The 21,927-nt window shown below is 52.1% G+C and overlaps 1 protein-coding gene across 5 annotated transcripts in view; it reads left to right on the forward strand.

Annotated features, from left to right (window-relative positions):
• Positions 1–8,949: 8,949 nt before the first annotated feature.
• Positions 8,950–21,927, forward strand: part of PPP2R5C (protein phosphatase 2 regulatory subunit B'gamma) — a 120,908-nt gene continuing 107,930 nt past the window's right edge. For 2 of the 5 annotated variants that reach the window (XM_045073830.1, XM_045073839.1), the window contains exons 1-2: positions 8,951–9,137; positions 10,004–10,069. In XM_045073830.1, coding sequence (XP_044929765.1) covers positions 9,111–9,137; positions 10,004–10,069 — 93 coding nt within the window. In that variant the 5' untranslated portion in view covers positions 8,951–9,110. Of the gene's footprint in view, positions 9,138–10,003; positions 10,070–21,927 lie in introns of all 5 variants that reach the window. The other 3 variants (XM_045073823.1, XM_045073842.1, XM_045073826.1) reach the window with 3 other exon arrangements.

The raw sequence follows: 21,927 nt of genomic DNA on the forward strand, positions 1-21,927 counted from the left end.
TCGAATGACTAGTCCTCTGCAGGGGAAATTTGTTTAGATGCAAAGGTAAAACATTCATTCTAGAACAGCAGCCTCATTGAGTCAATAATCAAAAAATGTCTCAACAAAGAAAAGCCCAGGACCAGAGGTCTCCACTGGTGAATCCTATCAGAGGTTTGAAGAAGAAGTAACACCACCTCAAACTCTTCCAAAAAAAATTGAAGAGGAAAGAACACTTCCAAACTCATCCTATGAAACTGGCATGATACCAAAGCTGACAAATTTGCTACAATAAAGAAAATTATAGACCAATATCCCTGATGAATATAATGCAAAAATTTTCACCAAAATACGAGCAAAAAGATTTCAGCAGCACATTAAAGAGACTATACACCACGACCAATGGAAATTTATTTCTGGAATGCAAAGATGTTTCAACATATGAAAATCAATCAATGGACTATACCACTTAACAGAATATAGAGGGGGAAAAGCACATGATCATCTCAACTGATACAGAAAAATCATTTGACAAAATTTAATACTCCTTGATAAAAACACTCAGAAGGAAACTACTTCAGTATAATAATGGTTGTATGTAAAAAGCCAATATTTCACTTCATACTCGATGGTGAACAGCTGAAAATATTCCCTCTAAGATCAGGAAGAAGACAAGAATGACGGCTTTTGCCACTTCTATTCAACACAGCACTTGTTCCAACCAGAACAATTTGGCAAGAAAAAGAGAACCAGGGCATCCAAATTGGAAAGTAAAAAGTAAAATTATCTCTGCAGACATGATCTTCTATGCAGAAAATGCCAACAGTTCCATTTTTTAAAACTGTTAAAATGAATCAATGAATTCAGCAAAGTTGCAGGATATAAAAATCAACATATAAAAATCAGTTGTGTCTGGGGTGCCTGGGTGGCTCAGTGGGTTAAGCCGCTGCCTTCAGCTCAGGTCATGATCTCGGTGTCCTGGGATCGAGTCCCGCATCGGGCTCTCTGCTCAGCAGGGAGCCTGCTTCCCTCTCTCTCTCTCTCTCTCTGCCTGCCTCTCCATCTACTTGTGATTTCTCTCTGTCAAATAAATAAATAAAATCTTAAAAAAAATCAGTTGTGTTTACACAGACTAAAATCAAACAATCCAAAAAGGAAATTAAGGAAAGAATTCTATTTACAATAGCATCAAGAAGAACAAAATACTTCAGAATAAACTTAACCAAGGAGGTAAAAGATTTGTACATTAGGAACTGCAAAACATTGCAGAAAGAAATTAAAGACAACAAAAATAAAATGAAAGACATCTGGCATTCGTGGACTGGGAGACTTAATGTTCTTAGGCTATCAAATCTACCCAAAGCAATATACAGATTTAATACAATCCCTAGTGGAATCCCAGTGGAATTTTTTGAAGAAAAGAAAAATCCATCTTAAAATTCATGTGGAAGCTCAAGAGATCCTAAATAGCCAGGGACCTTGAAAAAGAAGAACAAAGTAGGAAACCTCACACTTCCTGGTTTCAAGACATTAGGCAAAGCTGCTGTAATCAAAACAGTAGGCTGACATAAAAACAGGCAAAGAGGACAGTGGAATAGAAGAAAAAGCCCTAAAATAAAACCTCATATAGATAGTCAAAATGGTCTTCAACAAGGGTGCCAAGACCATTCATGGGGAAAGGACAGTCTCTTCAAGAAATGGTTTTGGGAAAACTGGATACCCACATGAAAAAGAATGAAATTGGAACCCTATCTTACACCACATATGAGAACTAACTCAAAATGGATCAAAGATCTAAACATTAGAGTTAAAGCTATAAAACTCTCAGAAAAAAAAAAGAAGAAAAGTTTCCTGACATTGAAATTGTCAATGATTCCTTGGACATAGCACCAAAAACACAGGCAACAAAAGAAAAAAATGAATGACAGCAAAATATATAACTTCTGTGCCTCAAAGAACACAATCAATAGAGTAGAAAGGCAACCTACAGAATGGGAGAAAATATTTGTGAATCATATTGGGTCTCATATCCATATCCGGAATATATAAGGAACACCTACAATTCAACAAAAATGGACCAAAAAATATCAAATGACACAATTTAAAAATGGACAAAGGACTTGACTAGATATTTTATACCCTCCTGGGAGGGTATAAAAATAGCCAAGAAGCATATAAAAAGATGCTCCATATCACTAATAATTAGTGAAATGCAAATTGAAACCACAATGAGATAACTCCTCCCACCACTTAGGTTGACCACTGACAAGAAAGAAAAAAAAAAGTGTTGATGAGGATTTGGAGAAATCGGAAGCCTTGTGCACTGTTGGTGGGAATGTAAACTGATGCAGTCACTATGGTGAACAGTATGATGGTTACTCAAAAATTAAAAATAGAATCACCGTCTGATCCAGCAACTCTGCTTTTCACTCCATACCAACAAACTGAAAGCAGCATCTCGAAGACGTATTTGCACACCCATCCTCACTGCAACATTATTCACAATAGCCAAGAAATAGAAGCAACCCAAGTGTCCCTCAAAGGATGAGGGATAAACAAAAATGTGGTGTATCCACACCACGGAACGTTATTCAGCCTTAAAAAGGAAGAAATGTTGTCACATGCTACAACGTAGATGAACCTTGAGGACGTTATGCTGAGGGAAATAAGCCAGACTCAGAAGGACAAATACTGTGTGAGTCCACTTATATGGGGGTTACTTAGAGTTGTCACATCCACAGAGATGGAAAGTACAAGGGTGGGTTCCAGGGCTGGGTGAAGCCAGGAATGAGGGGTTGTTTCAGTTCTGCCAGATGAAAAAAAAAATTGGATGTGAATATGTGAATATATGTAACAGCATTGAACTGTACATCTTAGTGATTAACACAGTAAATTTTAAATTATTGCACTTTACCACAATTCAGAATTGGTTTTGGAAAGGTCGTCTTACCACCGTTCAGCACTAACACTGATGGCGGTTCACGCCGCTGTCCCAGGATGGGGTCATTACCTGGAAGGGAATTCTGCTCACTACAGCAGACCATAGTGGCTCTCATCTTTCTAAGAACAGCTGAGCTTTTCTCTTTCTCCAGGTTTTTTGTGAAGGGCAGAAAAACGATGGTGTGTGTGTGTGTGCGCACGCATGTGTGTGTGTGTTGCATTCAGCAAACTGTAGAGTTCCGACCAGATGGACAATTTCTTCTTAAATGAAGCCTGTAGACACAGCTCTGGCTTTCACACCCATTATCTTCTGTGGCGCTCGCTAACCACAAAGGGGAAAGGGTGGATTGTATCATATCCGTTTTACGTGGGTTTAGACCAGGGTTTCTCCACCTTGGCACTGTTGACATTTGGGGCGGGAGGATTCTTTGTTGTGAGGGCTGCCCTGTGCACTCTAACATGTCTAACATTATCCCTGGCTTTTAACCACAGGATGCTCGTAGCACCCCCCACCCAGTTATGACAACCAAAAATATGTATAGACATTGCCAGGTGTCCTCTGGGGAACAAAGTCGCCCCTGTTTAAGAACCATCAGTTTAGGGCACCTGGGTGGCTCAGCAGGTTAAAGCCTCTGCCTTAAAGCTTCGGTCATGATCTCAGGGTCCTGGGATCGAGCCCCATGTCGGACTCTCTGCTCCGTGGGGAGCCTTCTTCCTCCTCTCTCTCCGCCTGCCTCTCTGCCTGCTTGTGATCTCTGTCTGTCAAATAAATAAATAAAATCTTTAAAAAAAAAAAAAAAGGAACCATCAGTTTAGAGGGTTTGAGTGAGATGTGGAAATGGGCATCGCTCCCAGAATGCTTTGCTGTCTCCACTTGCTTGAGTCCTCCCTGCCTCTATGCAGAGATCTCTCGTTAATTTATTTCCACTTAGACCTTCTTGACTGAGCCATCTGTTTCCTGCCCATTTGAGCCAATAACCCAAAACTTAGGACAAGAACTCAAACTGGACACTGGAGCATGTTGCATCCTTCCAGCAGGCTTCCTCCTGCCTGTTGGCCTCTGCACGTGCCCTCCTCTCTCTAGAACCCCCTGATTCTGCATCTCTAACGTTTTAAGGATATTCTCTCCCCACCTTGGGTTATTTCCATCCTGTCTTGCTTCCACTGGACTTGGGGTTTGGGGAGGGAAAAAGAAAGTGACTGGATTTCACCCCATTTACACGAAAATGAAATTATATTTTGGGTTGTTTCCCTTTTAATTCTTAGATATGAAATGTACTGAAATAGTATTTAGAGAATTTTTTAGGGCTTCCATAGACTTTTTTAATTTTAAAGATTTTATTTATTTATTGGTCAAAGAGAGAGAACACAAGCAGGGGGGAGTTCGCAGGCAGAAGCAGCAGCAGGTTCCCCACTGAGCAAGGAGCCTGATGGGAGGCTTGATCTCAGGACCCTGAAATCACAATCTGAGCCAAAGGCAGACGCTTAACCAACTGAGGCATCCAGGCACCCTGCATAGACTGTTTTAGAACAACCTGTGAAACTAAGTTTTCAAAACTTTCCAGATTGCTCACCTTTTAGTTTCTTAGGGGAGGGACTCCAGGTGTGGTGCCCCAGAAATGGGGTGACATTGAGTCCCAGCTCATGGGCTTGACTGGTTCATGGCATTTGCCAAAGCTCTTCAAGAGCCAAGCAAGAGGTTTTTCTTCATCTAGCAGAGTTCTCTGGGTGCCCTTGGGCCTTGAAGTGGTGATTTCGGTGGTGTCCTGGGGTCTTTGGAACTCAATAGCACCACTCATGAAATCAGTGTCCACTTGGTGGGAGATAAACTTGTTGAGGGCCTGTCATGTACCAGGCACTATGGTCGGCACCCTACACGGTGATTTCATTTCAATTCAAGCTGGCTTAAATTTACTCTCAGGACACCTCCAAGCCAGATCTGCAGGCAAATGTGTAGCCCAAAAATAAATAGATTCAGCTTCAATAAGAAATGAGCTGTTTAATGACATTTCGGTGGAAATGAGGCAAGGAAAAGAGGTAGAGGGTAGGTGAGTTGAACTTCTACAGTGGGGAAGGCGTCAGCAATGGCCTGGAAGATGTTATGTCCAGTCCTGGCTATGGGAAGCCCCCCATCAGCACGAGTAAGGAGCAGAGGCTGGGGGCCTGCTGGGGCTGGTGACATGGAACCAGCCAGCACGCCAGCACATCCCAAGCTCTGTGGGGAGTCAATAGCCAAAAAGAGGCAGCAGGAGGACAGAGAACAACAGTCTGAGAGGTTGGGCCAAATCACAGAAGCCACGGAAGCTGCCAACATTCTGGGGAAGGCAGAATGCCGAAGATGGGAAACAGCTGACAATCCAAGTATGCAAGATCACCTTAACGCCTGGACAGCCCAGCGGGGCCAGAAGAACGTGAAGAAGCCTAAGCTCCAGTGAATGGTGTCCAGTAAGCCAAGAGAAAGGGATTTCTAGGCAGACGGGGCCAGGTTGGGATGGGCCTCAAAGAAGAATAGGAGGGCAGGCCACTGTGACATAGGTATCCCTGAAGAAAAGCCGGTGGAAAGAGCTTCTAAGGGCAGATGCAGGAAGGGACAGCTCAGTTGATTCTAGACCAAGAGACTTCCTCTCTCTGCCCTTCTATTATGCACCTCTTCTGTTCCCCAGGGTGACACAGCAAGTCTCTGCGGGTCTGTGGCTGGTGGCTGCAGTGCGGGCAGAAGCCTAGATCCTCTGGGGACCTCTCTGCTCCTCCAGAGAGAGCTCAGAGGCATAATTTAAGCAATTCACCATACAGAGAAGCCAGACATGGAAAAAGCATTTCACTGGGGTGCCTGGGTGGCTCAGAGAGTTAAGCGTCTGCCTTCAGCTCAGGCCATGATCCCTGGGATGGAGCCCCACATTGGGCTCCCTGCTTGGTGAGAAGCCTGCTTCTCCCTCTCCCACTCCCTGTGCTTGTGTTCCCTCTCCCACTCTCTATCTCTCTGTCAAATAAATACACAAAATCTTTAAAAAAAAAAAAAATACAAAGGGGGCGCCTGGGTGGCTCAGTGGGTTAAGCCGCTGCCTTCGGCTCAGGTCATGATCTCAGGGTCCTGGGATCGAGTCCCACATCGGGCTCTCTGCTCAGCAGGGAGCCTGCTTCCCTCTCTCTCTCTCTCTCTGCCTGCCTCTCCATCTACTTGTGATTTCTCTCGTCAAATAAATAAATAAAATCTTAAAAAAAAAATACAAAGAAAGGAAGGAAAGAAGAGCATTTCACCATCTCAGAAAAGTGTCCCAGAAAGGTGGGGGTCTGAAGGAAAAAAGGTCTCTCTGTGATACGGGCAGTGCCTTTATGAACATAGAAGATGGGGTATCTCAGAAGAGGTAACCCCAGGGACACGCATGCACGCGCGCACACACACACCCATACATGCACACACACAAGTGTGAACACATAAAAAATCTCTGTATCTCACTGATAGCTTATTCTGAATCCCTTTTTTTGAAAGAAGGAGCTCCATCCATCAGCCAGGACACTGCACCATACCTCGGGCCCTCTGTGAATCTCCCGTAACTCACTCCTGGCTAATATTGGCTATGGGATGGCCCTCTCTAACGTGGGCAAATGAAAGCCAGCTCAATAGCCAGGGCAGAACACAAATGTTAGGCAATGGTGCTGACCCCAGTGCCACTGGTTAACATGACTTCAAGATCACTAGGCAGCTTTCCTGGGTATCTCACCCCTATCCTTTCCATCAAACTCAAACGGACCTGAAAAACACCTAACCTGACCTACATTGACACTCTATCCTGAAGGTCAGATCTGTATTTCCATTTGCCAATCAACCTGTTGCAGACACAGCTGAAACTCAAGGTGCCCCAAAACTGAAATCGTGTTCCCTGGAAAATTTGCTCTCTGCTGTGTCCCTTTTCCTCACTGTGTTCCTGAGCTACCCACATTGGCCTTAGCCTTTATTGTGGCTCTCTCCTACCTGAGCAAGTCTAGCTCCCGGGTGTGTGTGACCTTTCCCCTGTCGCTGCCACAGAGACAACTCCCCGGCACACACCTGGATCCTAACTCCGTCCTGGTTGCTTTCCTGACTTCCTACCCTTAACCCACCCCCAACACTCGTGCCACAGACGTCTCCCACATGCGTACGTATGTCATCCCCGCTTGATATTCTTCGGTAACCCCAAATCACATGCAGAAAGAAGTCCAATTCCTTGGCAAGGCCAGTCAGAGTCTGAATTGGGAGCCTCTGACCCTTCGCTCTCATCTCCAGCCACAACAAGACCTCCCGTGCAAGGCTCCTGTGCGCCGCTGAACCAGACCCTCTCACCCCCGCCCCGTAGACTTGCTGAGTGTCACATCCCTCTGATCGCTGGCTTTCTTGTTTCCACCCCAAGGATGTGGAATGCTGACAGACCAGGGCAGTGCCGTGTCCACCGTGGAAGCCCCTCCCTGCGCCTGGCACACAGAGGACATCAGACGAACGTCGTGGAGTGCACGGTGTGCGCCGGGGCTGTGTGCGAGTCCACAGCGGCACAGACTTGTCTGGGAAAAGTCCCTCCGTCCCTTCAGAGCTGCACGGTCATACACTCCGTTCCCCAACGACTCCTGAGAGCGCGTATTTTATTTCACAAATGAAACGTCACTAATGGGGGGGCCACTGCCCTACACCCCCCATGTTTCTTAACTACGTGTTTCGGATAAACCATTAACCCCCTGAAAACCGAGTCCTCCGCACCGACAGCGGCCGGCCCACGGACACACCGTCGGCGCGTCACACGCGTCACTCCGCAGAGCGGAGCCGAGCGGCCGAAAACGCGCTCACAGCGACTTCCACGAGCGAAGCCGGGCGCCCGAGACGACGCGGTCACCTCGCAGCGCCCGCTTCGGATCCGGCCCCGCCGGCGCCCAACGCGGTCACACGCGAGGCCCGTGCGCCCCGCCAGGCCCGTCCGCCCCGCCAGGCCCGTGCGCCCCGCGAGGCCCGTGCGCCCCGCCAGGCTCGTGCGCCCCGCGAAGCCCGTGCGCCCCGCCAGGCCCGTGCGCCCCGCCAGGCCCGTGCGCCCCGCCGCAGCAGCCCCCACGCCCGTGGTGAGCGGCCTCTGCCGTCCGACAGGCTGCGGAGGGAGCGGCCCAAAGTCGCCCTCTTCTTGAGAACGCGTCTCCCCCGCGCTCCGAGCCCGCAGACGGGATCACGTGGCCCCCTGGTCACAAGGCAGAGGTTTCCTCACGTGGTCCACAATCGAGCCAAATTGAAGAAAGTAATAAAATCCCATTGGCGCCGCTGGAGTCCGACCCGCGGGGCGGGGCCTCCGCCAGGGGCGGGGCCTCCGGCGGGGCGGGGACTCGGGGCGGGGACTCGGGGCGGGGCAGAGCAGACCCGCGCTCCCGGGGTGGGGCCCACTAGGGCCCGGGGAAACCGCCGCTCGCGCGGCCCCGGGCCTCCTCAGCCGGTCCGGTGCGCCGGCGCGCGGCCGCCTTTCACCCTGGCGAGCGCGGCGGCGGCGAGAAGGCGACGCCGGGAGGCTGCGGGTCGCGCTGGGCCACGTCCCGCCTGCTGCCGCCGTTGCTGCCATCCGTTTCAGACCGGCCTTTTCCACGCCTGACTTGTCCCCTGCTCTCTGCGTCCCGCACCTGCGCCGCGTGTGCCGGCCAGCAGCCGCCACTGCAGCCCCACGCCCCCTTCCGAGGCTGGGCGCGTCTCTCCCGGCCAACCCTCGCTGCCGCCGGCGCACCGGCGCCGCCGAGGAGGCCCCGCTCAGGAGGCCCCGGGAGCCGGAGCGCTGCTTGGGGGCGGGGGTTGGGGGAAGAGGGAGAACCGGAACCGCGCGCGGGGGCGGGGCCGCGGCGGAGAGCGTTAGGGCACGTGAGGGCGCCTCAGCCAATGGCAGGGCACCTGGAGGCCAGCGGGGCGGAGCCGGCTCGGGGGCGGGGCGGGGGCGGCGGGGCGGGCCGGGGGCCTGGGGGAGGGGCGGGGAGGGGCGGGCCGGGGGAGGGGCGGAGAGACGCCGCCGCCGCCGCCGCCGCCGCCGCCGCGGCTGCCGCAGCCTGTGGGAGCCTGGAAAAGGGGAAGTGCGAGCGAGCGAGCGACTCGGTCCCCGGGCGGCGGCGGCGGCGGCGGCGGCGGCCGGGGGTCGCGACGGCCGGGGCGGGGCCCCGCTGCTGCTGCGGGGGGCAGGCGGTGGCTGTCCGCACCAGCCATGCCGAATAAAAACAAGAAGGAGAAAGTGAGTCCGGGTCCGGGTCCGGGTCGCCCGACGGGCCGGGGCGGCGAAGGGAAGGGGCCGCGAGGAGGGCGGGCGGGGAACTGCTCGGGAGCGGGGAGCGGCGGGCGCCGGGATCCCGGGGGCGCAGGAGCGCCGGGCGGGGGGCGGGGGCGCCGGGGCCCAGGCCGGGCTGGGGTCCGGACGGCCCGGGCCGGCGTGCGGGGGCGCGGCCGCGGTGGGGGCGGCGTGGGCGCCAGCCCGGGGCGGTGCGCGCGGTGGGCGTGAGGGGGCAGGTGCGGTGGCGGAGGTGGTCGACCCGGCCTCGCACACGCAGGGCAGGGGCTGGCGGGGTGGGGGGCTGCAGCCGCCTGGAGGGACCCCTCACGCTGGCGAAGGATTGTCTGCTCTCCCGGGGAAGCTCTGGGGCTCGGAAATACTATTCTTATCCCAGGGGGCGGCGGCGTGGGCTGTGAGTGTGCTGCGTTACATGGGGGGGACGTCTTTGCTGCAGGTGGAGCTCCGTAGCGTCTCCGAGCCGCCGCAGAAATGCCGGCGCGCGGGGCTTACGGTGGGAGGCCGGACAGCGCTGCGAGGTGCACCCGTCAGAATGCCCCGCGCGCCGGCATGTGGGGTCATCTGCTTCTCGGAGTTTTCAACGCCAAACACAGATCCAGAAAACCAGGAGGGTCTGGATTTGGGGGCGGGGGTGTCGCGGCTCCGTGTTGGGTCTCTATATAACGGGAGGCGGAATTTCTTGACGGTATTGCTGAAGATTATCCGAAGTTCCGGGTAAACTGTACATCCGTTTTAAAACTGCATTTTGGTGTATCTGATGTTTAGCCGTCTAAAAATTGAGAAGCCTAATTGATTTGCTTGATGTTTCCCAGGAATCACCAAAAGCAGGGAAAAGTGGAAAAAGTTCAAAAGAAGGACAAGACATAATAGACTCAGAGGTAACTGCTCTCAAATATTCCCTTTCCGTTTTTTCGTGAACTCCTTTTAACCAGGGGCAGCACAGCGTGGTGAAAGCCAGGCTCTTCTAGAATGTTTCCCTGCACGAGATTGTCTGCGAGTCTCCTTTATAAACTGAAATTTCAGTTCTTTCGGTTTTCGTTATTTTAGTCTGGGGAAAGACGGATGGGTTTATGGAAGTTGTGTCTGTGCAACTGGTATTTTTAAGTTTATGACCACCCCCCCCCCCCAGACGCAGCCGCCCTCCTGCAGAGGCTGGTTTCCCCACCCTCGGTCGTTGGTGCTTTTAGCTTTCAGATCCTCCTCCCCTTCCTTGCTTTGCAAGTCCGCTGCCAGGTCAGGTCCGTCCCTCCCAGTGGCTCCTCCTCCCCTCACCTTTGATTCTCTGGTGCGGTCTTTGTGCTCTGCTGATGTCTGATGCCCAGAGCCTCTTTCCGTAGTGGCATGGGTTGGTACCTCTCAGCTGAGTTAGTTTGGGTACTTGGATACGATCCTCTGTCATCTGTCACTTGTTCTCTCTCTGCGTTGGCCAGTCCTCACTTCTTTTGCTTCTTCGCTGTGGACTCACCGAAGAGCAGCAGGAATGCTTGGTGAGGACCGTGTCTCCCTGGTGGGGTTGATGGCGTTCCTGGGCACACAGGTGCTAGCACTTGGCCTGTTCTTCATTGGGAGCAGTTGTTGAACTAGAGCCCCTCAGGCGAAGGATCCAGGAGCTGTCTGGACCCAGGCTGAGCTAGGAAGCCTTTTCGGATCACTGGTAGCCAAGAAGCGGCTTGCTCGTGGTTTCATGTTCTCCAGAGCTCGATCACCCAGGTCCCTGGGCTTATCACAGATGACATTAATTTCAGATGTCAGATCCCTTTCCTGTAAGCCAAATTAGAATGAGTTCCATGTCATCTGGGGAAACACAGTTACCTGGTGATTATAGGCATAGCCTTTTTTCTTTTTTTTTTTTTAAAGCCCTGGGGAGTGGTATCTTTTCCTTATCATTTGGTGCATTCTCAGCCTCCCTTCTCTTTAGCAGGTGGTTGGTTCCAGCAAATCTGTCACCCTCCCCGAAGCAAAAAGAGATAGACCCAAAGGTTCCTTAAATATCAGTAGTTGGGAATTACTGGTGCCAGTTCTTCTCTGCCCTGTCTTTATAACGGATAATCACGTTTTACAGTGACATTCTTGTTTTTGACTTGCTTCCTTCCGAGTCAGTTTTTTTACTAAATCGATTTAAGTGAAATTTAGTCCCTTTGCAAGGGTAGTATGCGTTTTCTTTCCTTTTGCTTACGGGTGTTTCATTAAAGCTGCTAAGGCTTCCAGTACTGCCCCGAACCTTCCTCGGTCACACACCTGTCTCTTCTCACCGTTAGTGGGGCAAAGAACATCAGTGGTCTGGTTCATTTATTCCCATTTTAGCAGAACGAACCTGAATTGAAGGATTGATAACATTAAGTTTGAACCTGGAAAGTCCATCCGTTCACTTAAAGATCACAAACCTGCTAGTACGTACAGTGCGTGTCTTTAAGGTGGTTTGGGTTCCTAGACTGTCAGCTGCTTAAGACTCTTTAGGTGTGGCCCCCTCCAGTGCCTGAGTGTGATGCCCCACTTGTCTTTTTGTATTTTTTCTAGAGCTACTGTCTAAGAGCTGGAGCTACAGAGCTTGAAATTACCACCGAAAAATACTGACATGGTGGGCCCTTCACTGCTTCCTCATAAGGATACCAGAGGCAACAAGGCCCATTAAGCAGGACAGTGGGCACAGGACTGTGTACGTTGTTTTGCAGGAGTACTAATTGAGGCACTTCAGTTCATTTGAACTTTGGGTTGAGCCTGAATTTGTTCGATGTCGGTTCCCTTCTCAGTCTTCATCCCGCTTCTTCAGCTCTGGTTCCACCCACTTGCAGATACGGTTGACCCGCTCAGGGGCTCGAGACCCTCATTGCGCACTTTTTCCCTCTCCTGTCAACATTCCTCTGAACTTGAATGTTTTTGACCTGAACTGTTCAAATAGGACTGCTTTTCTCGTGCTGCTTTTCAGACCTGTTCAGTGTCCCATCACCTTCACAGCTGGCTCTCGCTCGGGTCAGCCTGTGAACTCACCTGGGGTGGGGGCGTTTCCCCCATTTGGGACTGTCCCAGCCTGAGGGGCGTGCAGAACAGGAGTCCGCCCAGGGCAGAGTAGCCAGGCTTGGGAAATCATCTCAACAGAGAACACATGAAAAAGAACTTGGCCCGTGGTTGGTTGACTTAACACACTACTTCAAGACTGGAAAAGGTCCTTACGCCTCAAATCCTGGCTGGCTGTAACCCAGCCTCACGGAAAACAGAGGCACCAAGTGGCTTATGCTGCAGAACACTTTTCTGTTAGAACAAAGGAACATTTCATTGTACAGGGGTGTTTAGGAAGACAGAGTTCTGTGGTAAAGGATAGAGTGGTGTAGGGGAACATATTTTAACCTGGGGAGTAAAAATGCTGACTCCTGAGTGCCCTAAGTGATGTCACCTAGCTTCCATGGCCCTGTTTCCTCGCCTCCAAAAACAGTGGAGAGTTTCAGATTTGGCCATTTTTAATTTGATGGGATAGATTAGACGTGACCCCTCTTGAAAAAGTTTTCCCTGCGAGATGTAAGGCAGAATACATCTTCCAGGTAACAAAATAGCAGTAAAGGTCATAACTGCTCCTGGGCACATTTTTCTAGAAATTTCTTCTCGAATGATGTGTACTGGTACACTTTTGTTTGTTTTATTCTCTTTCAAGTAGGATGTTTTAATTTATATACTCAAAACTAAAGTTTCTGCCCAGTACTTACAGGTTTATTTCGTGGCACACTTAAGGAGTGAGGCCACAGGTGGGCTCCTGGGTGCTCAGGAGACTGACAGAGGGAACTCCGCTCTGAACATCTGTCCTTGGTGTCATGTTCAAAGCTGTGCAAACATATCTAGGCCCCCTTGAAGAATATTTAGAATCTTCATTGATCACTCAGAGATTTCTAAAGTCTGTTCTGGAAGATGAGACCATGCCGTGGTGTTTTTTATAGTAGCTGTTTTAATTTGTATACTGCATCCAAAGTTATGTTTTTAAAAGTGTTAATGCTCTCTGTAAAGTGATTTGTTTCAAGCACATTAAAGGTTGTTTTGAGCGCTGTTCTCTGGTCACGTATGTTACCTGTCCTGCTTCAGTGTAGTTTGGTCTGGAAGTCTCTACGGCAACTCTGACGTAATACCTCTTCCTGGAAAGAAAGCTGAATGGTCCTCTCCAGCTCGTTAGCTCATTTTGACATCTTCTGCCCTTAGCCATAACGTTTTCCTCTCTATAATCCGTCCCTTTACATCCCAGGAAACCCCCCTCAGTGTTGCAGAGACGGGGAGCCGGGCTTGCTGAGGTCCCACAGGTATGGCTGGCAAGTCCTGTTTGAGAAAGTAAACCGGAAATTTCAAAAACTTTAAATTCATCTTATAATAACCCCCATTACCTGGTAACAGAAACAACATTTTGGTGGAAAGTATTTCTTAAGAAGATCTGACTTTCTAGGCACTCGGCTTTGTAGCAGGAATTTTAACCTGAGTGTTGGAGGACAGTGGAAGTGGTCTGTTGGCAGGTGTGTTTCCTAGGGAGAAGGCTGTGACCATCACCTTCTAAGGGGAGAGTCCCCGACTCCCCTCCCCCATAACACCAAAGCCACTGTCTACAGACTGAATTCTGAGCTCATGCTGTCACTAGGGGCTGCCTCTGCCACACTGCCCATCATTCTCTCCCCACTTTTTTTCCCCACACGACCCTAAATGGGACCCCAGTGACACAGAGAGAGGACCCAGAGGACCAGCAGTTTTTATATATATTTTTTTAATTCCTAAGTGTCTGTTACACAGAAGTGGAATTCCTTGCTTTTGATGATCATGTCTTTGCCCACTTTCCCAGCCACTCTGCATCGTCTTTGCTTAGAACCCTGGTGATCCAGAAGGATGGGGGCTCTGCAGAGGAGCTAGTCAGCTGTGGGTGGGAGGGCATGAGTTAGGAGCAGTTCTGTGAGCTTCTGTCCCTCCCCAGGGCTCACTGCTCCTGCATGTGACCATGTGCTTGGCAGCCCCCCAGTGCCTCCTCCCAGGTGAGACCCACTGCCCTGAGCAGGTGCCCCACCTTCCGTGTCATTGATAGGTAGACCAGATGCCTCCCCGCAGTGCTGCCCTGTGTGCTGGAGGATGCTTGCCAGCACCTGGCCCTTCCCACTAGACAGCAGTGGCTGCACACTTCTCGGGTTCTGACAGCCAGCAGTGTCTCCAGACATTGCCAGATGTCTCCTACAGGGCAAAACGGCCCCCGATGAGACCCCTGCTTTAGAAAGACTCTTCCACGAAGTAGTACATCCGCTTGCAAATCATGCCTGATACATACTTCTCCCCTAGCAGGGTTCAGACCAAAGGAGCCTCAGCATCCCTTCATGCTCTTAAAAATCGGGGTCCCAAAGAGCTTTTATTTAGGTTGGCTTTAGCTGATAACTTTCCCTGCTAGAAATTAAAACAAATTTTTTAAACATTCCTTAATTCATCTTATAGTAACACATGCAATGCATGTTAACGTGAGTAGGATGTTTTTACGAGAAATAACTGTTCACAGAAATGCACTGAGAAAAATGACATTGCACCATGTTTTTGCAGATTAATGTCTGGCTTAGTAGAAGCTCGCTGGCTCTTTGAGTCTGCTCCTGCATTCAGTCTGTTTTGATACCCTGAGCCTTGTAGCCTGTGAAAAATTGACCTGATGATGGTTATAAAGGTGATTCATGGCTTTGTGTTATTGTAAAAGCACGGACCCCAGAAAGTGCCTGCAGGAACCCCCCTCTTGGGGTCCCCAGACCTCACTTTGCAACGTGAGCTCCCCCGTGCTCTTCGCCGCCCATCTTAGTCCCTTCATCTCCTTAGCTCAAAGTCAGGGTCACTTAATCTGAAATTGTTTTTCTCACCGTTTTGGCCCCTATTTTTTCCGACTTTTAAATTTGAAAGCAGTTATTGGCTCAATTGGTTATTTACCATTTATACTGCCTTGGACAGCTTTTATTTACCTTGATTCACCTCCCTAACTAGGTTAAGTACTCGGGGACAGCAATTTAACTTGATTCTTCTTGGTGCTTGCCATGTATGTGAGGACCTGGAGGCCAGAAGTGTTTGTTGGTGGATTTTAAAAGTGCTCAGGAGGAAGGGGAGCTTCAAATCAGTTAGCTTGCTGGGGGTTCTGATCTGGTAAACTACAAGGCGGGGGGGGGGGATCTTGTTTCTTTATCTTTTGATCCTCTAAGTACATTCTGATGCAGAGTTGTTTTGTTTTTGTTTTTGTTTTTGTTTTCCAAATAAATAGCAGTGGACTAAAATGGAAGATTATGGTACTTGGGTGTTTTTCTAATGTCCTATGAAAGGTTGTTTTTTTAAAAAATTTTATTTATTTGAGAGCAAGCGAGCACATGAGAGGGGAGGAGTCCGAGGGAGAAGCAGACTCTCTGCTGAGCAGGGAGCCTGATGCAGGACTCAGTCCTGGGACTCCAGGATCATGACCTAAGCCGAAGGTAGTTGCTTAACCAACTGAGCCACCCAAGCACCCATCCTGTGAAAGTTTTAGAAGAGGGTTTTGGTTTTGGTTTTGCTTTGCACTGGAGGTCAGTGGTAAGATAGACAGTGTCATAAGATCTTATTTTAATGAAAGCAGTTCAAAACAGGATTTCCCTTTAAATATAAGGCTTCCCATGTGATCTTCAGTGCTTTCTATTTTTTGTTTTGAGTTTTTCAAAAACTTTTTGGGAGTTTTTCTCAGTAGAACATACATATACAGTTGGCCCTTGGGCAACATGGGGATTGGGGGTGCCAGTCCCTCCCAACACACACACACAGAGCGAGGAATCTGTTGTATAATTATTGACTCCCCCAGAACTTAACTACTAGTAGCCCTGTGTTGACAGGCAGCCTTACTGATAGTAAAAACAGCTGCTCAACACATACTTGGTATGGTACAGTTACTGTATACTGTGTTTTTACGATAAGGTAAGGCAGAGAAAAGAAAATGCTAAGAAAACCAGAACACAAAATACATTTAAGTGTAGTATTTTTTGAAAAAGAATTGGGCCCACGCAGTTCAAACCCGTGTTGTTTAAGGGTGATGTATATTTTTTTTAATATTTTATGAATTTTATATACATATTAGAAAGTTTTGTTTTGATCATCTTGTTCTGTACAAGCACTGGCGAAGATAAAAAGAATGTGGTCCTCACGTCTTAAGAAATTAAGTGGTGACCATTTCTGTTATTCACAGTGTCCCACCTGTTGTTCATGGGCGTTCGGGAGTAACTTGACCCCCCCCACATCCATCACACCAGGCACTGCTGAAGACAAGGGTCAAGAAGGAGCACATTCCTCGTGAAGACCCCAACCAGAGGAAATAGTGCTTTAAAGCACCTGAGCAAACACAGGGTCACCATGAAATTGGAACCCCAGAAAGACCTAGGGTGTGTGTCACAGACGGGAGCAGTCAGCACTCCGTCCCTTTTTAGGAAAAGCTCCGTTACATGATCCATAATTCTAGAAAGAGTTCAGTGAATTTCATGAAATAATTTATCTAGTGTTGTCGTTCACGGAAGAAGCCCAGAGTTCCCCCCCTGCTGTTAGAGCAATTGCGCTGTGAGTGCAAGCCTTCAGCCCTCCTGTGTCAGGGTGGGGAGCTTTCCACCTGCTTCTGCCGCGTGAGTCAGTCTGCCACCGGCATGAATCACGGTGATATTTCCCCAAGTCACAGGGAAGATTCATGTGAAAGATTTCAGCTATAAAAAAGCTCCAGCTTTGCCTTAAAACATCGGGTGCCTGCCAGGGTCAGGGCTCGGTGGCGTCTGGTTTGGCACGACGTTATAGGTCATGATCTCACACCTTCCCGTCCGTATGTGGTGCTCAGCCAAGACTTGGTGGGGCCCTGCTTCTGGTCTGGTTTGGGAAGGACCACTGCAGGGAAGCCTGCTGCCCAGATCCAAATCCGAGCCGTGCTGTCATCTGCGTTTTCTCCACCTGGGGGAGTGAGAGGACAGGGCCAGAACCAAATGGGGGTGTGCAGGGGCGAGGGGAGGTAGGCGGGGAATTTGTTTGAGGACACCGGATTTCCTTCATCTTAAATATTTTATTAAGCCGAGATTTAGCATGGCTCTGAAGGGGTAGTGGGTCTGAGCTCGTGCTGTTCTTGCCCTGTGGGAATGCCGGAATGCCGGCAGGATGCTAGCCAGGAGCCACCTGGGGCCCTTGAAATGTGTGGAAATCAGATTAAATTTAAGAATTCAGCTCCTCAGTTACACAAGCCACATTTCGAGGGCTCGGGAGCCGTGTGTGGCTGGTGGCTCCCCACCCCCCACCCCGCCCCGGACAGCAGCTGAAGACCACCTCCCACTTCACAGACAGCTCTGAGGGGCAGAGAGGCCTATGACCTGGGCAGTAGCTTCCAGAATAATCCCCGTTCAGGTGTGTGTCCCTTCCTTTAACTCCATCATCTATCGCTCTTAATACAAAGTACCGAATTTAGAAGGAAGTGGGTGCAATTAGGGGAAAAGGGGACAGTGGAGGAGAAGGGAAGTGGGGGCAGGAAGGGGGAGCCCTGCTCGCCTCAGGCCAGGACTGGCCTCTGTTGTGAGGAGCAGCCGCCGGTGTGCGGACGAGGCCACGGGGTCTCCCGAGGGAGTTGGCCCGGGGAGACCCAGGGACACAACGCCCCTCCTGTCTTCCTTTTCAGACGTTTTCTCTGTATCTGTTCTGGTGGTCGAAACACACGTGGTTAAAAAATAAAACAGTACAAAAATCCCTGCTCTCACTGCCCCTGACCCACACTCTTGGGAGCGAAGCTGTCATCCCCCTGCTCTGCCGCCCAGCTCCGTGGCCCAGGGCTTACAGGAAGAAGTCTGGCGTGGCCCTGGAGGGCGGTGCCCTGTCGTCACAGGAGTGACCCTTCTCTCTCCCCAAGTCATTTCCTTCCCTGCAGGCCATGCTTTCCCCGTCGTGGGCCTTCCCCAGGCGACTCATTCACGGTCACCCCCAGGCACGTTCTGAGACCGTCTAAAGCAGTGAGGACCCTCGTGGGTGCTGGGGGCGGGGGGGGGGGCAGCGCAGGACACACAACAGGACCCGTTGGCTTTCAGACAGTGCCGGGGTGCTGGTGGGTACAAGGGGCGCCGGTGGCGTGTGAAGTTTGGCTTCTCACCCTGCAGAGCCGTGGCCCTGGGGCTGTCCACACCGGGAGCGCCCTCTGGTCACTGCGATGTCGAAGCTGCTCACACGTTTCCAGCCTGCTTCAGGTGGCCCAGGTCGGTCTCACCGAGGAGAGGATGTTGAAGTTGCCACCCGAACGGGAAGTGGGAAGCTATGGTGCCGAGATCTGGGGGAGGAGGGCATTCCAGCCAGAGGAAGCAGCCAGTGCAGAGACCCGGAGGCGGGAGTGAGCTTGGGTGTGTGCTGGGGGGAAGGCCAGTCGGGCTGCAGACAGACGAGGGTGGCCTGAGCAGAAGGGATAAAGTCCGAGAGGTGGGGGTGCGGGCAGGGCAGGTGCAGTAGGGTCTTGTCAGCCGCCCTTGGCAGGATTTGGGGATTTCATTCTTAAGGTGGTGGGAAACCAGTGAGCTGGTTTGAGCAGGGAAAGGGGGTGATCTGACCACATACTACAAAAGATCCCCGCAGTGCTGTGCAGGAAGTAGAGGGGCGAGAATCGGAACCAGGGGGCCCTGGCAGCAGGCCCGTCAGCTGCCCAGCCCCTGCGTACCCAGAGCTCGTGCAGCCTCCCGCCCGGAAGGGCCACAGTGCAGAGAGCTTTGCTCGGAGGGGCTGCCCCAGCATAGCAGCCTTAGTGTTTCCTAGACAGCCTGGTTTCTCGGGAGACCACCTTTTTCGCCCTCATCAGCACTCGGCCTGACTCTCCCAGGCCTCGAGCTTGTCCCAGCACCACCTGCTGAAGAGTGTTCCCTGCGGAGTAGTCTTGGCTTGTAACTCTGGGGCTGTCTTTATTCCAGTATCGTGTTCTTCAGATGAACTTTCTTTCAAAAGCTCTCTCAAGGCATGCGCGTCGGCTCCTCAGGCTCTGGGTCTCGTGGTCTCTGGCCCGTGGCGGTGCTCGTTCATCATACGACTGCAGCAGGGGAGAATCTTGGACGATGTCGGGAGGGTAGAGCTGCTTGGATGGCAGACCCAAGGGAGGTGGTGTCCGAAGTCCAGGGACTGAGCGAGGTCCCCGGTCTGGCCCCACGGCTCCCTGCACGATCCCAGGAGATGGCCCCGCACTCCGGGGAAGGGCCCTGCCCGGCGTGACAGCTGCTCCGGGCGCCCGTGCTGGTTCGGGCTCAGGACAGCGGCTGGCTACGTGTGGGCTGGGGGGGTCGCAGAGACTGTCGGGGAACATGGGCAGTTCTGTGTGGGCAATGCCCCCTCGGGGCGCCAACCCCTTCATGTCCCGTTGGCTGCTGGTACTTAGCCCTGAGGAGAAAGAGGTGTTCAGAGTGTCTCCGTTTCTCCAGGCCCCTGCCTTGCTCTGCTGCTCCAGGACCCCTTCAGGCCTCTTCATCTCCTTGGGCCTCGCCTCCCTTCCAAGCACTTCTTGTGGGCGACCGCGTATGTCTGCACACCCCAGGGAGGGCGTCAGACGGACCGCCATTCTGTCCTGTCCCGTCTGTCCTCTATTCTGTTGTCACTGCACACCGGGGCCCAGATTGGCTCTTGGTGCAGCTGTCCCTCAGCCACGCCTCCCCTCGGCGGCCTCCCCGTAGGCACGCGGCACGATCAGGCCCCTCGCCTTTCCCGAGGTCCCTGCTATGGCACTGCTGTTTGCCCTGACACTGCTCTTCCCACCACCTTCCCGAAGCTGTTATGGACACCCCAGGCCTCCCCAGATTGGCCTCTGCTGCTGCCTCGCTGCCCTCAGCAGCCTCCACCGGCCGCAGGATGACGGGTCCAAGTCCGCAGACTTGGGCTTTCAGGGCCATCGGATGGGTCGACCTCCTTCCTGAACACTCTTCCCTCAGCCTCGTCCTTCTCCTCGGCGCCCTCCTCCTGCACCTCTGCCACGCTGCTCCCCGCGGGGCGTCTCCTTCATCAGGGACTTCAGTGACTGTGTAGACGGGAAACTTCCAAGTTCACGTCCGGCTTACACGAGGTGTCTGAGAGCCAGCCACACAGCGCACCGCCAGGCCCTGCGCGGGCGGAGAAGGCAGCTGAGGGCGGCCCGCAGCGGCCAGGACAGCACTGCGGCCCTGGTCCGCAGGAAGAAGAGAGCGTCGCGGAGGAGTAAGGAAGGGGGCGTCGCCGTGTCTTCCGCTCGGACCCAGAGTGGTCATGACCCGGCTTCTCAGCCCCTTTCTCCTTCCCACCGCAGTGACTGGGGCCGCCAGCTGCCCCCGCTGGTTCCCGTGACCCCGCCAGCGCTCCGCGTCACCCATGCGCCTGCCGTCCGCTGGTGCAGTGTGCGGTCAGACTGGCAGCCGAGACCGCCCCTCCCCTGCCATCCGCAGTCCGCACTGCAGCCTGAGGCGCCTTTTGAACAGGAGGATGGATTCGCACCCTCACCCTGCTCAGGGCCCCCTGCGCGGCTTCCAGGTCCCGGCCAGGTCAAGGTCAGACTCTGACCCGGCTGGTGGGCTCTGCCAGCACCTGTGGCCCCCAGGCTGCCCTGGAGCCTGCCTGTCTGGGGCAAGGACAAGACAGCCACCTCGTAGCCAAGCCCATCCGGGCAGGCAGCGGCCCACAGAGCAGAGTGCACCACCCGGAGGCCTCAGGAAGCCACCCTCGGGGTGGGCAGGGGAGAAGCGGGGCCAAGGCACAGGCCCGGCCGGAGCAGGGGCTGGTGACCCGAGCATGGGGCTCTATAGACCACTGTTAAGCCTGCGGGCTGAGAGCCCTGAGAAGTGGCTACAGTGGGTTAGCCTGGGTCATGGGACCAGGTCTTCTTTCTAGAAGCTCATTCCGCCTACCCCAAGGACAGTGTTCTCGGGGAGGAAAGGGGCCAGGGGCTCCAAGTCAGCAGGTCTTGGGGATGACTTTCTGCTGTCAGACGTTCGAAGGCTCATCTCAGTGTGTGTCCTACACGGGCTGTGGATACACGTGGAGTTAACTCTGTTTCATGAGTTAGCCAGTCGCCCGGAGCTGGTGTTCCAGGCTTTGCTGCAGGAGCTAGGGGTCCCCTCCTGTCTGGGAGGGAGTCGCACGTGCCCCATTGTCCTCGGGGTCAGGTGCATGGGGTTTGGCGTCTAGGAAGTGGAAGGGAGATGTCAACTTTAGTAGACGTGTGCATGTAACATTTAAAACAGGGACTTGGCCTAGGAGGCGCTGTCTGTGACTGGGGAGTGAAAACTAGGGGTTCTAGGGAATTCTGGGAGGAGGAGAAGTATGGGCGGCATTTTTAAGGAAGAAGACCCTGCTTTCACAATCGGGTGGAAAGAGAGACAGGTGTCAAGGGCCACATCCAGGAAAGCCCTTTCAAGACAGAGGCTGCCGACTGTGGGAGGGGAGGGAGCCTGGGCCCTCGCTCCCGATTCAGAGTCCTGTCTGCATCTGGCATCTTGGAAAATGCTTCCTAAGTCGTCCTAAGCACCTTATTTAAAAATAAAGCTTTTCTGACTTCTTAGTAAAAATTCAACTCCCGGAGGAGAGCGCATAGCCGGGGGCTTAGGCTGGTGTGTCTACTCTCCTAACTCAGTGTGACTAGAAGGGTCTTGGCAGGTTTGTGTTTCTAGGATGAGCTTGGTAGGCGTTTCAGAAGTGCACATGTGCATGTACAGACTCCGTTCTTTTGAGGCTGGAAGTGTGGGAGGAGTGAGCAGTTTGCACAGAGAATCTTGACGGTCAGCGC

The sequence above is a fragment of the Mustela putorius genome, unplaced genomic scaffold, assembly GCF_011764305.1.
Source record: "Mustela putorius furo isolate JIRA1106 unplaced genomic scaffold, ASM1176430v1.1 tig00000129_pilon_pilon_pilon, whole genome shotgun sequence".
NCBI classification, from domain to species: domain Eukaryota; kingdom Metazoa; phylum Chordata; class Mammalia; order Carnivora; family Mustelidae; genus Mustela; species Mustela putorius.